We start from the raw sequence: 17,550 nt of genomic DNA, 5'->3' as shown, positions 1-17,550 counted from the left end.
TAAGTTTGGATCCTTGTCTGCCGCCTGCCGACCAAACCGGAAGCCTGTGAGTGTGTTATTGATAAAATTCTGTTTGGTTTGTTTCAGTGAAAAATGTTTTAAAGTTTTTGAAACATTTGTTCAAGAGGATGAACAACAGGAAGATCTGGATAAACAAAGTTAACTTGATCTGCAGCATCAGGGTCTCATAAACTCAGATTAGATCTTCTGTGGGTTTTTCTCTGGACGCTTCCTCCACTAATTAATAAAAGTTCATATTTATCTCATTCATATCGGAGTTGACCATGTGCTTCTCTTTGTAGGCACAGTGGGGGTCTTTTTCTTTAGGGGGTTTCTGACCATGGTGTCGTTGCTGTTTCCTGTGAATAACTGATGGTGGAGTTTCAGGGGGTTCTCACATCATTGCTGTGATCTCATGTGTGTCCTCTGTCCTCTCAGCTTGGGGGGGGGGGGGGGGGGGGGGGACTTGGCCTCCAGTGGCCCTGGTTGACCTCCTCTTGTCTCATCCAGTGCTCGCAGCCCATAGATGACAACACAGCTGTGATGACGCTCAGCAGCTGATGTCCCCCCGTGCGCTGGGTCCTCGAGGACAGACACGGTTCGTCCTCATGAGGCAACCGACTCATTTTCATACTTCACTCTCGATAAATGAAAGAACAAGTCGACCCGTTCCTCGAAACTTTTAGATTCTCTGAGGTTTTCTGTTTTCTCTTCTAACTGCCCTTTGTATGAGGTGATCAGCTGTACAATGTGAATGTGGTCCCCCCCCCACACACACACACCCAGCGTGTCCTCACAGCGATTCTTCTGCCTGATAAACAACTCAACACAAAACGTCTCACTGGTCCGACGCCAGTGATTCCATCAACATTTGGCCGAAGCCGCCGCACACGGCTCCTCGAGCATAATGCCGTCATTTGTTTAGCAGCTCAACAATATCAAGCTCTCTTGTTTCCAACTGCCGCCGCTGCAGAGAGAGAGTCACTGCAGGGAGCAGGAGAAATGAAATACACCTGATTTGAAATGTCAAAAACAAAGATAAGTTGGTTTATCTCCTTTGTCTTGTGTCATATTCATTGATATGTTTTCTAAATGACCTCCTGCATTGAGGAGTAAACGGTTCTGCAGGTTGTGCTGGAGTCTCTGCGGCTTCGATGATTGTGTCCTCGTGTCAGTTTGACGTCTCAGGCAAATCACAGGCTCGTGGTTCAGCTGTGTTTGTTGTGACAATATCAAATCTAGACTGTGAAGTCAGATTTATTTATGTGGCACATTTAATAACAGCAGGAGCTGCAAAGGAAAGCAACACGAGCATCAATAGAAGACAATTTAAAACCAATCCTGGGTGATGTTTTCATCCCTCAGTAAACACCTGTCCTCACACTCACAGCGACCTTGTCCTTGTGTGTGAGGCGGTGCAGATAAATACAGAGTGTTCTCGATCTGGTGACGGAGCCTCGGTGGAGGTTTGTGGATCTCAGAGTGTCCTTCGAGTTTCTGCATAAACACCTGAAGCTTCAGCTTTATCAGCCGGGAGAGTGAACGTTTTTTTCAGTGATTGTTTCCATAATTCCTCAAGATAAATCGTCACAGGTTTGTCATTTCCCATCCATTAAAGAGCGCTGTGCATTGTTTATTTACTGTACACGCTGTTAGGGTGTGTGTGTGTGTGTGTGTGGGTGTGTGTGTGTGTGTGTGTGTGTGTGTGTGTGTGTGTGTGTGGGTGTGTGTGTGTGTGTGTGTGTGTGTGTGTGTGTGTGTGTGCGACCGTGCTGAACTTGTAGTTGCTGACACTGAGCACACACATTAATATCTGCAAATACATGTTTAAGAAGAGCTCTGGCTCCAGACAGCATCAGATAGCAGAGCTGTTTGTCTCAGTGTCCCTCTCAGATCAATCGCTCTGAAGTGACACCAGCGCCGAGGCAAACCTCCGTCACTCCCTCTGCTGGTGCTGCTGCTCCCGATGCTGCTGCTGCTGCAGGGAATCACAGCAGGAGGTGGCCGAGCTCCAGACTCCCTGCAGCAAACACAACTCCTTCCCACTGAGACTGTGAATTCACTTTTGTGGCGATTAACACGTCTCTGACTCACAATCTCAACAGAGAAACTGGACACGAACACGTCACTGAGTCAGGCAACAGTTTGACTTGAATTCAAGATTCACATTCGACCTTTGACCCCAAATTAAAAGTCTGAAATGTCCATCTTCTCTTAAAGTTTCAGTGTGTGGGATTTCATGGCATCTAGCTTGTAAACGGCATCCGGCTCAGTCTCTGTGGCTCTAGGACCAATGTAATTGTTTTCTGAGGGTCTCTCACTTGAGTTCTCTGAGAGGAAACAGGAAGGATGAGCTGTTGAAGAGTGATTTTTAAAGGTTATTCCCTTTATGCAATTAATGAGATTTCACTTTATTTCCCTCAAGGCTCAGGCAGAACTGGAGAGAACCTTCAAATACAGCAGCAGCACAAAAAGCCACTTGTGTGCCTGTGCAATTACCGAGAGAAGGAACATCTATGGTGGCTTTAAGGTCAATCTTGAAAGGTCGTCTCACATGAACGAAAAACATAATTCTGAATATTAAATTCAATTCCTGCTGATAATTCCCACAAAAACCTTTATATCTGTTCTGGATGAGGAACAAGGACTGAGGTCGTGAGGAAAATAATTTCTACAGGAAATAGAACATTAACAACTATTATTATCAACTATCTAACATACTGCAGATACTTTGCATATATATATATATATATGTTTAATTAATTATGAGAAACGATCAGTGTATTTTATTTGCACACCCACATGACAGGACATATCTCAACCTAATATTATAACTAAGAAAATACTTTAATGAAATATACGTTTTTAAGACGTTAAATGACATTTAAAAAAAGTGATAAAAGGTTATTAAGATAAGATAATTACCAGCTCTTGATATTTATATTCCAGATGTAGAGAGAATATTGACCATTTCGATTCATGTAAATAATTGGATGAAACGAGTTTCTGGTACTGTTAAAGTAAATGTGAGTATTCAATTCAACCTATTCAATACACAGTTAATAGGGGAAATTATATATAAATGACAGAATATTTAAAGATTTCAGCTTCTCCACTCCAGAGATACAGAAGACTGAACTGAACTGGAAGGAGAATCCGACTCTCAGGGACTTTCTCTTTCTCCCTCGATGATAAACAAGCGTCATTATCTGACTGAGAGTGAAACGAGGGCCGAGGACTCACCGTAACAAAACAGAACAACCTCCACGGCCTGTCGGAGAGAGAGAGCACGTTTCAGATGATCGAGCCGAGTGGATGTTGCTGCTGCTCTGGTCTCAGTGTCATGGCAACAACAGGTCGGACCCAGTTGGGAGCACTGGGGCTAAACACCCGAGAGGAGGAGAAGCCGGGTCCAGAGCAGCTTATCTCCTCGGGTCTCTAATATGGTCGGGGAAGGGAGTCCCAGAGGTGTCACTGGGCTGTGTGGTCTGATTTGACTGTTTTTTTTTCAACAACTGTATTATCCCGCCTATAGTGTCTTCATTTATTTATATATATTTATCTTGCTCATAGTGTACTCATCGTTCTTATAGCATACAATACCCCCTAATACTGTAATATTCCATATATATTTGTCTTACTGTACAGATCTTAGTTAATTACATATTCACTTTAAATAATGCACAGCACTCTGCACTTTTACTGCCTTCTTTGCACTTCTGGTTAGATGCTAAACTGCATTTCGTTGTATAAGTACTTGTACTGTGCAATGACAATAGAGTTGAATCTAAACTAATCTAATCTTCTGCTTTTTAACCGGTAATTAGTCGGTGGGGGGATTATAGTTAATTAGTCAACGGCGCTCTCTCCACATGTGGTTGAAACATAAAAAGGATCTCATTGTTAACTCAGTTTTATTCATAGAGCAAAGAATTAATAATTGATCTCACACAGAAAATTCACCTTGAATAACCAGATCAATTAACTATGAAAGACGTGGAAGAGCAGAAACGAACAATTCAGACCTGAGCTGAAACTCACTACAAAGCTCCGCCAGGGAAGAGGATTCTGTTTCCAGTGTCTTGCAGGATGATCATTTGTTCATTTGCACCTTTTGCTCCAGAGAAATACGGTTTAGTTTATCTGTAGACGTGTGTTGATGGGAACGACAACAACATATCCCTGAACACCGAACCTTGAAGTAACACCAGAGAAACATCAACACACTGAACAGAGACTGACGTTACACGCACATCTTTAAAGTTAGATACTGCAATAGGGGATTCACTACATGACACAACAAACAATTATCTTCTGGTGTTTTAATTCTACCATCTGGGGATGGTGGCTCAAAGCTTGTACCACGGTGACAGATACAAGTCATTTGGCCCTGAACCATGAAAATCACATTTCATTTATACTAATTAAGCTCCTTCTCACATAGAGGAAGACAGTTTATCCAATCAGCTCTCTGCATGGCTTGACAGGATGCTCAAACATTCTGTCTCCATCAATGTCCATGAGGACTTCTTTGAAGTCTTGCAACACAATGGAATCTGAATTCTACTGAGACTCTGAGTGTGAATAACATCTCTCTTCAGAGACCCCCATCTCTGGTCAACAACAATCATAGCTCATCTGCTCCATCTGCTTGCCTGGCCCCTGCTGTGAAAACCTTTTGTTTTAGCAACAGGCACAGGAGTCTCGAAGCGATACACATCTGAGCAGAGGAAGTGACGACAACATCTTAGTGTTACAAGTCTAACTACAGAAACACATTTTGTAATAATATTCTCTATTTGTACCAAACTGTTCTTTCATTAAACCTAAATACAGAATGTCCCATTACAATACAGACGTGAGGGGTCAAAACATCAAATCAAGGTTTAACAAACATCCTCAGGTTGAACTTCAGAGGTCGAGGGAGGAGCTGTCCGTGGTCCTGAAACACTCGACGCTCAACTAACATTTCACTTCTCCTGTTTCTCAAATCAAGCTTCTGCAGGTTGGCGGACACATCTCTGGGATGAAGCTTCACTGTGTCTTTGTCTTCCCTCGCAGCAGAGACGGAGGGGGGGGGGGGGGATAACATCTCAGTCGATGGAGTGAAGAGTCGCCATGGAAACTTCAGGCTGCTTCAGGACATGAGCTGAGAAGCCAATTACAAAACAAGCGCCTTTCTCCCAGAAGTACAATAACTCTGCAGAAGAAGAAAGATAATAATGCCTTTCATCACTGTCTCTTATCTGGTTTTTCATCAGGGAAGCAGTTGTTGAATTAACCTGATTAACGCCTGTAATTTAACAGGACTTGTAAACGATGAAAGAGGGAGTTGTGTACAATCATCTGAGGACAACCGGAGAGATAACATCAGCCTCTGCTCTCCGGTTACATGCAACGTGCATCATATTTGTATTCATGGTTTTTTTCCTCCCGACAGGATCTCTCCGTACTGGTCTGTCTGAGGTTCACATGTTTTTAATAACGAGAATACAGCTGTTCCAAAATGTGGTCCGAGCAGATCAATAACCGAGACTGAGAGAAGTGCTGAGGGGGGATCGATGGAAACGAGAGAAACAAGAAACCCTCTCTCTGCCGGTTCTGAGCGACTTCACTCGTTTAATCACAGGGGAAACATTCAATGGATTTCAATGAAAAACTTCTGATGTTGTCGGCCAATTTGGACCATATTTATAGGAGCGATATGTGGAGATGTGATCTATGGGTTTCGGTTTCCTCCAAATTGGGTTCACTTTATGGAATGGTCCGGAGGGGAATATATCAAGGAATGTCTGATGAATCATATTTTGAGATTTTGAATTTTATCGACATATCTGGATCTTTTGTAAAATTTGGATTCACTACCTTGAAATATTTTGAATTTAGCGCCACCATCTTGTTTGTGATTACATTGATTTATGCTAAATGATGCTGCGACTACACGTCCCATGATGCAACTCGCTACCTGGAGATCTCCTGCACACCTTCAAACTCAACACGCCCACTTTATACCAACAACCTTTCTATTACAGATTTTATATGTTTGATTTGATCCAATCATTTAATAATAGTGTTGATATTTGAAAGTTTTATTTGATATCATATAAAAACCAGCCTTCTACCACACTTCTAAATTAATACATTTTCACAGTGTAAATTGATTTTAAGTTCAGAGTGGCTGATGAACGTGTTGTGTTGACTCCCATTGGATCAGAGGGTTGTTCTATTCCCTTCTGACTGGCTGCAGGTTGCTTACTGGAAACAGCAGACAGGTATTGGTGGGATCTGCTGCGCACAACATGGTGACGTTTCCCACGGAGGTAGGGAGCAGCGTGCACATGCATGAGCTCCTCTTCCTCAGTCTGAGCTCCATGTGCAGGAGGCGCATCCTCTACATCAACATGTAAATCCTCCGCATTCATTTAGAACCATGGAGCTTCAGGTGGAGAACCAGAGTCATGTGCCCGTGGACTCCAGCACCGTGTTGATGCCTGCTACTCTCATCCTGGGGATGGGGGTAGACAACTTCATCTCCCTGCTCATATTTGGACTGATCTTCATCCTGGGTGCGCTCGGGAACGCCACGGTCATCACGGTGCTGGCGCGCAGCAAACCGGGTCAACCGAGGAGCACGACCAACATCTTCATCCTGAACCTGAGCGTGGCTGACCTGTCCTACCTGCTCTTCTGCGTCCCCTTCCAGTCCACCATCTACATGCTGCCCACATGGGTGCTGGGCGCCTTCATCTGCAAGTTCATCCACTACTTCTTCACCGTGTCCATGCTGGTGAGCATCTTCACGCTGTCCGCGATGTCCGTGGACCGCTACGTGGCCATCGTGCACGCCAGGAAGTCGTCGATCCGGGTGGCGCGGAACGCCATGCTTGGCGTGGTGCTGATCTGGACCCTGTCCCTGGTGATGGCGGCTCCCGTGGCGCACTACCAGAGCATCGTGGAGCGGGAGGACAACACCACGTTCTGCTGGGAGGTCTGGCCCAACCACCAGAGGAAGGTCTACGTGATGTGCACCTTCGTGTTCGGATACCTGCTGCCTCTCGCCCTTATATCTGTCTGCTATGCAAAGGTGGGCGCGCACGAGCCAGAGCGCACGAATCCACAGTGTTACTGAAGGGCTTTACGCATTGGAACAAACAGCATATTTGCCTGTTTGCAAAGTTTAACATGACGAGTAAAAGATTTTGACTTGTCCGAAATGTTTATGGATTTATTAATTAGTAGACTGGCACAGAAAAGAGTTGAATAAAGCAAAAACTGTCTCTTTACATCCAATCAGGTTGCACCAAATTACACACAATGATAGAAAGATCCAAGATCCATGAATTAGATAGATAGATAGATAGGTATCTGGAATGTAACACACTATACAAGAAGAAATATATGAACGCAACCATACAAAAATATAAAGAATATATAAATATACTATACATAGAGATGGGGAGAGCGAGACAGAGTGTTCTCTTATTCTCTGGGAAAACACACACACTTAGTTTTGTGTAATCCTGCTGGAGGTATCATCAAAGTGGAAAGCGGTGCAACAGAGGAATAAAGAAAATGCTGTGCACGATCAGAATTGATGTCGGATCAACAGCTTTTGCCTTAATTCATATTTTTATTATTTCAGGTTTTGAAATATCTGCATAAAAAGCTGACCAACGTCTCCAAGAAATCCGAGCTCGCCAAAAAGAAGGTTGGTCTCACTTTATTTTTTTCCTTCAGTGTTTGGTCATTTTCAGTTTTGATGTCCAGTGAACGTGTTGGACTCACATGCACGTGCTCCTCCTGTGTGGATGCTCTGTGATAAAGTGCTGGTGAAACATACGTGTACACAGTGTTCTCTGGGAAAGACTATCTGCAGACGTGTGCACTCGCAGCTCTGCAGCCCTGAATATCAGTGTAAACCCATTTATCTTATCACATGATGTCTGTGAGAGTAAAATCTAGTTACAAAAATGATTTAGTGCCAAGAAAAGAAAAAACAAACCATAAAGTACATGTCTCTTTTATCTCTTTTTATTTCATTTGATGAGGTTATATTACCCGTCATTATCTTCCTGTTCCTGCTCCTCCACAGACCTGTTTATCTGATCACATGACTTTATATGACCCGTCATTGTCTCGTCTGTTTCCTGCTGCACAGACGGCACAGACAGTCCTGGTGGTGGTGGTGGTCTTCTGTCTGTCCTGGCTGCCCCACCACATCGTGCACATGTGGGTGGAGTTCGGCTCCTTCCCCCTGAACCAGGCGTCCTTCGTGTTCAGGATGGTGGCCCACTGCCTGGCCTACAGCAACTCCTCCGTCAACCCCGTCATCTATGCCTTCCTGTCGGAGAACTTCAGGAACTCCTACAGGCAGGTGTTCCGGTGCCGGGCGCCCAGCGAGTGTCCCCTGAACGACACCAGGGACCCCCGCAGCCGGCTGGAGCCGGTGCTGTCCACGAACATCAGCGTGGCTTACAAAGGTCCCGACTCTCAGATCGGTAAAATGCTTTGATGACGTCTCCAACGATGCTGAGAGCAGCTCCTGTGGTTTAACATAAAGTCTGACTGGTTCTTGTGAGGCTGGTGATGAGAGTCCATAATAGAAATACGTTATCCCATATACTGTTTGCCGATATGCTGCTTTGAATCGGGCCAGTACCTTTAGTTCTCCATCGTGCCACTGCCAGGAGGTTTCAGGTCCAGGGTTTGGTTTAGTTGCAGAACAAGAGTTTTATTGTTTTCACCTCCAAAGACCAGGAAGCAGCGACAGACTGTGAACAAAGATGGACGACGTGTCTCCACTTCCTCCTGCTGCACAAAATGAAGCTAAAATATCCCAGATATGAAGCCATCTTGTTTTATAGCATCATATCATCGATAATAAACTTACACAGTGAGATGAGAACCACATAAAATGACAGAAACCACCTTTGTGATAAAGCAGTACACTAACGTGGAGGAGGCCGATACCACAACCAGCCACCAGGGGGTCATCAAGATGATTTGGCTTCACTTTTGTTATGTCGTCCATCTTTATTTACAGTCTGTGGTAGCAGGGGAACTTTTATTTCATCAGCAATGAAATTGAAATTAGACAATAAAATTAGTAAAGGAATCAAACCAGTGCATAAAATGTCACAACCTTGTAATACAAACACAACTGAGTCTCTTTTCCCATAGAGTTGCCTGGAGATCAGCCTCTGCCCTGATAGGCCGGTTTATTATCTACATACATTAGATCTATGCCACAGAACAGCAGCTGCATGTACATTAGAGTAAATAAAGCAGCATTTAAGTGTTAGATAACCGTTCTGTCCTCAAGGACAAACGCTGAAGGATAAATAAAGAAACAGAGTCTGAGAGTCTCAATCTTCATTTAGGTTTCTGTGTCTGTTGTTCACTCCTGTTAGAGTCGTTGTCTGTTGTTCAGTCCTGTTAGAGTCTGTGTCAGTGGGAGGAGCAAAGTGAGGGTTAAAAGCAGATTATACTACTTTGATAAATATGATTTTAATGGTTCAGTGACTGTGAATATGGAGAATGTTTTCTGTGTCATTCCTACTCCTCAGTCTGAACGTCTGTTCTTTGTAGAGTCACAGCTTCAACTATCAGAATCTATAGATTATATAGAATCAGAATCCTTCAGTTTTAGAGTGAAGCTGAATTGCAGATCAGTTAAAAAGACTCAGAAGTTATTAAAAACCAGAGTTTATCGCCAATATTCAGCAGGAAACTTTGTAAATATGAAGAATTCTAACCAGAGTTTGGTGGAATTGTTACAGCGGCAGTTCTTCTGGTTCAAGAAGCAGAGGATCATGGGTAATATCCAGCGTTCAGTTGTGTTTCAGTTAATGTTCTTAAATCCTGCCTCCGTTATGTTAGTGGATGGGACAGAGATCGAACTAAACTATTCTGACTCAAAATGATGTCATTGGTGCAAAATGGCGGCGTTCGTATCCTGGATATTTTGGCTTCATTTCTGAATAGTGGTAAAGAAGAGGAGATACGACGTCCATCTTTATTTTCAGCTTCAGTTGTGTGAGTTTCTCTGCGTGGAAACAGATGAGTTGTTTGAATAGGTCGACAAACAGAATGAATCAGCACGTGTGGCTGCAGGGGGCGCTGTTGCTCAGTAATAACTTCGCAGAGTTGCTTTAAAACGAGGCCATCTTCAGAGTTTGTCCCTTTTCTCTTTATCATACCCACGAACAGACACGTGCATCATCAAACCCTCTGATTTCCCCTGATTCTATTAATGGAAACTTTTGATTCAGTTTAAAGTTCTTGTGTTTTCAATAAGTGTACAATATGTTTGTGAATGAATAAATATTATTTCAAACAATAAAGTGTTACTGACTGTCTTTCCACAGCTGTGTTTACTGAGCGGTCTGTTCTGATATGATCAGTTTCACCTGATTCACTGTGAACTCGTCGCTCTGATCACAGATTACACATCGTTCTGTGTTTATCCCCGAGGCTGAATCATTTTAAACAGGTGAAGCTGCTCCCTGCTCCGTCCTCCACCCCCCCCCCCCCCCCCCCCCCCCGCGGCCACCATCGCCCCTGCAAACTGGAGCAGCTTCGATTCCTCACACTGAGTCCGAAAAAAAGGGGATTTGCATATGAATCTGAGCTTTGTGTTTGCGGAACGAGATGAGTTAATGTGTGAAATTGAGATTTGCTGCAGGAGAACGGTGCAGATAAAAGAGTGTGTGTGTGTGTGAGGTGCTTTAAAACACATCGTGTCCTGTGCTGCATCCAGTTAAACACTCAACACGACTTGTAAGTGCAGTTGTGATTAGTGCAGAGGAGGCTGTGGAGTCTAATTCAAACAGAAGGTGTAGGTTGTATTACATGTTGTAGTGAGAGTTAATATCTGAACAGGGGATTTAAGTTATTTGATATAAATAGTAAATATAAGAGGGATTTTAACGTCAAGGTTTTCCTGCAATAACTGCTGAGAAAATAAAATATGCGTAGTTTATGTAACAGAAAAATAACAATTAGTTTAAGATTATTAACCAAAACCTTAATTTTTACGTTTTCTGTTTATGTTTTATCGGAATTAAATGATTCATGTTTCCTGGCAGCTTTTTATTTTCTCAGTCACATTTCACATATTTCACACATCAGTGGAAGCTGAAGTAAAAACTCTGTGCAGCAGCTGGTTGTTGTGTGCTGATGTCTCCAGATGTTTTCCATCCGCTCTGCTTGTGAATCTCTGTTTGCTGCTTGTCTGTCAGGAGAAGAAAACCTGAGTCTGAATAACGTCTCTCAGTCTCTGTCTCCTTTCATTTCCCTCCTCAAATGACTGAGTTACATGAAACACTCCGGGAGCTGTTATTAAATCATTTTCTCTCACAGAAGATTTGATAAAGAGGCCCACACCAATCTGATTCTCTCTTCTTTGCTTCTTCAAATATCCATTTAATTTACTGCCCGAGAGATTTAACTGCTCCTGACGTCTTTGAGACTTTTATCTTTCTCTTCTCTTCTCTTCTCTTCTCTTCTCTTCTCTTCTCTTCTCTTCTCTTCTCTTCTCTTCTCTTCTCTTCTCTTCTCTTCTCTTCTCTTCTCTTCTCTTCTCTTCTCTTCTCTCGTCGCTCTCTGGCTGTTTTAACATCAATCAAACACCAGATGTCAGGCTTGTACCAGTGTTGATAGATTCTTTCTTTCTTTCTTTCCATTCACTTTATTTATTTTAATCATTATATCTATTCTCTATGCCCTCTCCTTCTTTCTTTCTTTCTAGTCACATAATTTATTGTATAATTATCTGTCTAGACTCTCTTTCCACCTTGTTTTCTCTTTCTCTCTCTCTCTCTCCCTCCTCTTTTTCTTTCTTCCATGAAATCACTTTATCTCTCTTCCTCCCTTACTTTAATTCATTGTTTTTCATTTTTTTCCTCCATAGAAAAAGTGTGTGTTTATTTTTTGAAATTATCTTTCTGGAATCTCGCTCTGTTTCTCAGCAGAAATCACATCTGACAGATTTTGACGTCTCCTTTATGTGAAACTCATTCCTGGTTCCTCCATGCTAATCAATAGCACCTCCTGTTAACCTCTCCCATTCCTCATTTCCCTCGGTGGCAGCTGAGGTCTCTCTGCCTCCCCTGGGACCCCCCCCCCCCCACCCTGCCTGTTGAGAGTATCATAAATAATACGGCCTAATTAGATATGAATTGATTGTGTGCAGGCCGCGGACGTTTTCATCCATCACTCTAAAAAGCTGCTCAACAATAGATTACCACCCAATAATTCCCCGTGGAGCCACAGGGGGAGCAGTGGGCTACTTCAGCCGTGTTTGAGGGGCCGTTATAAATCTGCTGAATAATAAATATCACTGCGCTGTGTTTCTTCTCTCAGTGCTGGAGGTGGTGTTATTACAGAGGAGCTTATGAATCATGGCAGGGGGACGCCGGGCTCGTACTGAGCGACTCTGAGACTTTGGAAGCTGGAGATTATTTCACTCTGTTGCTGCTGTGAACTTTTCACTGTGATTGATCGGAAGTAAACAGCTGCAGCTACAGATGAGGCTGAACTTCTCATTTAGTTCTTCCCCAAAGCAGAGATACCTGTTTTGAGATGTGTTGCCATAGACTGGGAATAAAGATGGACGACATGACTGCTCTGCTAAAAGTGAAGCCAAAGTCCATCGAGCTAATCCGACTTCTCAACCAGGTGAGGGACATGGTTCTAACTAAAAAGCCAAAGTACACTGATGTATGAACAAGTGCTCATTAACCCAATGAGTTTGGTTTTAATTTAAATATTTGATGCTATAAAATTGGGGTGAAACATCATGATTGACAGCTGAGACTGCCCTAATGCTATTGGTCGAGCTTGATGCAGATTTGGGCACAAGATGGCAGCAGCCTTGGTATCAGGGAAATTTTGGATTCATTTCTGGAGAGCGGGAGGAAGTGGAGACGCTTCGTCCATCTTTATTTCAGCAGAACATTATTAGTATTTGACGTCTACAGGCTGCAGGGTCGAAGAGATGGGAAATGTTTGCAGCAGTTTTATAATATATAGTGTATTTATATTTTGCGTATTATGATCATTTTAGTCCTAAAGTATCTGTATCTTTCTTTTCTCTGTATCTGATCCTCTTGTTTAAAATATCTATTTCAGTTAAACCTTCTGGTGAAAATCAATTTTTGAGATAGAAAACATCTCTGTCCCACGTCGAGACGATGGGAGCAGAGCCCGGGGGTTCGATCTCCATCCACCTGCCGCAGACTCCAGTTTCCTCAGTGCCGCCGATGAAAAGGTGCAGAGACGAGCGCGGCGGCTCGGCCTGTCACCTCCTCTGATTAATGACCCTGCTGAAACATGTCCAGCCACATTAGAGCCCCATGTATCTCCCAGTGTCCACACAGGCCTGGCTCTTTGTTCTGATGGGAAATGGTGTCAGCCGCTCACTGCTGCTTGCCCAGAAACAGATAAAGATTTACTGTCATCAGAGGCCAGATTAAAGCGCACAAACGCAGACATTGATTTCTGAGAGGGAGAGAGGGGAGAGGGGAAAAAAAAGACGACACACTTTGGGTAGGAAACTCATTCCAGGGCGGGTGGAGATATGATCAGCTTATTTGGGAGGTGGATAATATGGAGCCCTCTCCAAGAATGAACTTTGAAAGAAGTAAATTGTAAATATTGATTTCTCAAATGAACTGTCAATCTCACTTGGCGAGATTATTCCTATCATCTGGTCGTGAGGGGGCCAGTGAATTCAAAACACCGGACAAAGCCTGCGTGTGTGTGTCTGTGTGTGTGTGACTGTGTGTGTCTGTGTGTGCTGGATCTCTGTTGGGTAGCACTCAAAAGGGCTTTATTCGCTTAGTAATGGTTGTTGAGTTTCACCCGATAACAGCTGAGATCTGATCGGTGCTGAGAAATGAAATGAAGTGTGACTTCACGTCGCTTCCTCACCTGAGGGAACAAAGAGCTCGTCCAGAGGTCAAGTGCGAGGGGCCAGAGGTCAAGCACGAGGGGCCGGAGGGATTCAGTGTTCACGTGCAGAGGAGTCGCTCCCTCACAGATTAAAGGGAAATGTTCACAAGTGAATATGCAGAATCTGCAGCGAGGGAAAAGGATCTGGTTTCTGGTTCCAGTTTGACCAATCAGGTTTGAAACAGTAGAGAGTGGAAGAGGAGGAGACTGTTTACTTTGTGTGTGTTCACATGCAGAGAGCTGCTAATGTAGATTATCTTTCTTTGTGTTTTATGTAGAGAAACCTGTGACATGTAAGAAACTAGTCGACTCCAGCTCCTTCTCAGAGTGTGCCAGTATAAACACCTTGGTCCCAGCTTGTGGATCAACTCTTGACGTTTCACAGTACTGGTGTGAAAATAAACATGTGAGTGAAATGTGCCTTTAAAGCCTTTAGAGGAAAACCACAAGATGCACTTGTTAAACTTTAATGCCCACAGTGTCTTTTATCCCTTCAGAATGCAAACTGCAGGATCGAACCGCCGACCTTCTGTCTAGTGCACGACCCTCTTCCCCTCCTGAGCACACACACAGACACACACACACACACCTGATGTGATTTTTGCATACAAGCTCTCACTAGGTGGCAGTGTGCTTCTATGCAAATCCAGAGTCCCTGCTGCTGTGTGATGAGAGTCTGAGGAGGTCAGTGAGTGAGGATGTGGAGCGACTCTGTTCCTCCGTCTCGCTGTTCCTCCTCGCCCCCCCCCCCCCCCCCCTCCTCTCCACTGACACTGGGACCAGAACTGATGAGCTCCCTGCCTGTCATTTGTCAGTGTTCTGCTGTGGATCCGAGGACTGGGCCCAGAAGTTTAGTTTTCAGGGACGAGAGCAGGACACGGAAACTCTCTCCTGTGATTCTACTTGTGAGTCAAGCTTCATATTCATGCGGAGCTGAGGACTAATCCTCCTGATCACCTTTTCTATTAATTGATTTAATGTGCCCAACCCCCCCCCCGCCTCATTGGGACAAATGAGTGTCAGAGGCCAGCGGCTCTCAGCAGCCGAGTGTGTTCCTATCAAAACCAAGCGTGAAATGCAAGGACAGCGCCTGCAGCACTTAGTGTCCTTTAATTGCCATTTACATAGTAGGCTAATCATTATTTTTTTTATGTCCCCTATTAACCCACTATCACCGGCTGGGCTCTGTGTGCGTCCGTCTCTCTGGGCTGAAACAACGGGCTGTTTGTCAGACGATGCTCTGATGGGCCGGTCACAGATGGAGGAGATGATATCGACTCAGAGAAAACATTAGACCAGTGTTCTGGAGGCACAGAGTCAGAGCAGCTAATGTTTAGATTTAAAAAAAACCAAGTTGCCCTTTTGTTTTGTCCATTTTAAATACAGCTGAGGCCTTCAATGTCGGCCATGTGCTCTTTGGTTATTAAATGCAATTTAATGTCTTGTATTTGCTTCTTTTTTTCTTTATTAAAGTCCAAAAACAGTTTAAAAACAAAGAAGCGACTCCATCATAAAGTGCGATCAAGTGCCTGGGTCCAAATTATTTAAAATAGGGATAATAGATTGTGGTTTTGAAGTAAAGGTAACTTTTGTGCAGACTCAGGCAGAGTTCTGGCCTCCGGGTTGAAGCTGTTGCAAATTCAAGCTGTTTTCTGCTTTTAAAGAGAGATGCTGACACATGAATGAGGTGTTTTGGTGATTTGAGTGAGTTTTAAAAGGAAGATTTACTAGTTTGACCAAGATACATTAAGAGTTTTGTGGTTTCAGTAATAACCAATATTTGTTAACAACTGAAAAAGGTTGAATATCCTCTCTGTTCGCACTCTGAGTTTTTATATTTGGACTTTTGCGGCTGTTTGGTTTGATCGTCGCTTTTAAACTTTGACGATCTGACCCGTGTGCCAGACCTGACCCCGGTTTATCTGCCTCTCCACGCTTCACAGGGCGATAATGACAAATCAGCCGATGTTTACTAATGATTAGAGGAGATAGTTTCACATCACTTGTAAAAGCCGCGTTTAAAAGCTGTATTTATTGTTCCATTTGCACATTTTGTGAGTGTGTTTGAGAGAAGACTAATCGTTATTAATTAGGGTCATTGTGTGTCTGTGTGTGGGTGTCTGTGTGTGTCTGTGTGCATGTGAGTGGAGGGAGTTTAGAGTGTGCATTCGTGTGTGCACGTCAGCATTATTTGTTTCCAATGTGTTTTTGCGTTTATGTGTTTCTTATATGCTTGTGTGTCTGTCCGTGCATGTGCATACGTGTGTGTGCAGGTCTATATGTACGTGTTGCATGCATTTGTGTTTGTCTCTGCATGTGCATACGTGTGTGTATGTGTGTGTGTGCACGTGGTTGAGAGTGTGCGTTTGTGTGCATGTCTGTGTTTATGTTAATGCATATCCTTTGCAGATGTGTTGGTAGATGTGTTTGTCTGTGCATGTGAATACATCAGGACCTTTGTGTGGTTGTGTGTGTGTGTGTGTGTGCAGCCCCGGAGCTATACTCAGAAAGCTGTGACAAATGTCCATTACCTTGTCTGATCACAATGGCCTGTGATCTATTAGCATCATCTAAAAGCTACATTAGGATGAAGTGGAGACACTCATAAACCGAGCGCTCTGATCAGGCCTTTTAATGGGTTCACTGGTTTTACATGGAACCTCTCTGGCTTATTCCCCCTGGTTTGTAGGTTAATGCATTTTCAAGTACCCACCAGACAACACTCAATTGACAATGAGGCGTATACATCAGCCGTTTAATCAGAGGCGACGGAGGATCCACCCGTGAGTTCACATGGAAAGTGAAAAGCAGCTGTTGTTGAGTTATTAATTGTGTATTTGCTCACATGCAAAAACCCAATTAGTCGTTTTGAGAAGGAGTTCATTTACCTTGAAATATATAAAAGATAATTTTTCTATGTGATAAGCACATCTCACACGTGTAATTTTTTTATATAAAAGATAGAAACTGACTGATGTGCAGTTCTATGAACTCTTTTCTGTCTATAAACATCTGTATGTCCCTCTGGAAAACACTCAGCTTCATCACTGCTTCAGCAGAAGGATAAAGGTCAAAGGTCGGCTGAGACTCAGGAGAATACACAACTGATTTTAACAAACCCTGAAAATACCCGACAGGAAGTAAAGCTGTTGTTTTAAACCGTCCACGGTTACACAAATTATCCCATTACTGTGAATTGAAATGTGTATTTTGATGCAGATCCACGAGCAAAGTAAATAAGTTCAGTAAATATATGATCCGTCAGTTTCTCTTAAGATAATAGAATTAAATCTGGGGAAAGTGCAGCTGTGGAGAACGAGTGTCTCTCAGTTCAAATAATAAATATATGTATAAATAATATACAGGTGTTGAGTATTTTTTAGCATAACCATGATTTTATTTTGTAAGAAAAGTCAGTCTGGAGTGAAGGGTCAGAAAGGGAGGGAGTGATTGACAGGTCAGAGGGACTCTCCTCTGACCTTCCTCCTTCACTTTGATCCTCATGTTCATCTCTCCGAGCTCCTTCTCCAGCTCCTTTGCAGACTCCACATGTTGAGTCAAGGGGATCAAGTCCACATGGTGCTTCAACAGAACTGA

At 43.4% G+C, this 17,550-nt stretch overlaps 1 protein-coding gene across 1 annotated transcript; it reads left to right on the top strand.

Annotated features, from left to right (window-relative positions):
• Nucleotides 1-6,430: 6,430 nt before the first annotated feature.
• Nucleotides 6,431-10,291, top strand: galr1a (galanin receptor 1a). Its single transcript, XM_062409723.1, has 3 exons — nucleotides 6,431-7,084; nucleotides 7,643-7,708; nucleotides 8,159-10,291. Exons 1-3 carry the CDS (start codon nucleotides 6,431-6,433, stop codon nucleotides 8,510-8,512), a joined length of 1,074 nt encoding a protein of 357 aa, XP_062265707.1. The 3' UTR covers nucleotides 8,513-10,291.
• The last annotated feature ends 7,259 nt before the right edge of the window (nucleotides 10,292-17,550 follow it).

This window comes from Platichthys flesus, chromosome 17 (genome assembly GCF_949316205.1).
Source record: "Platichthys flesus chromosome 17, fPlaFle2.1, whole genome shotgun sequence".
Taxonomy (NCBI): Eukaryota; Metazoa; Chordata; class Actinopteri; order Pleuronectiformes; family Pleuronectidae; genus Platichthys; species Platichthys flesus.
This window is presented reverse-complemented; position numbering and strand designations above follow the sequence as displayed.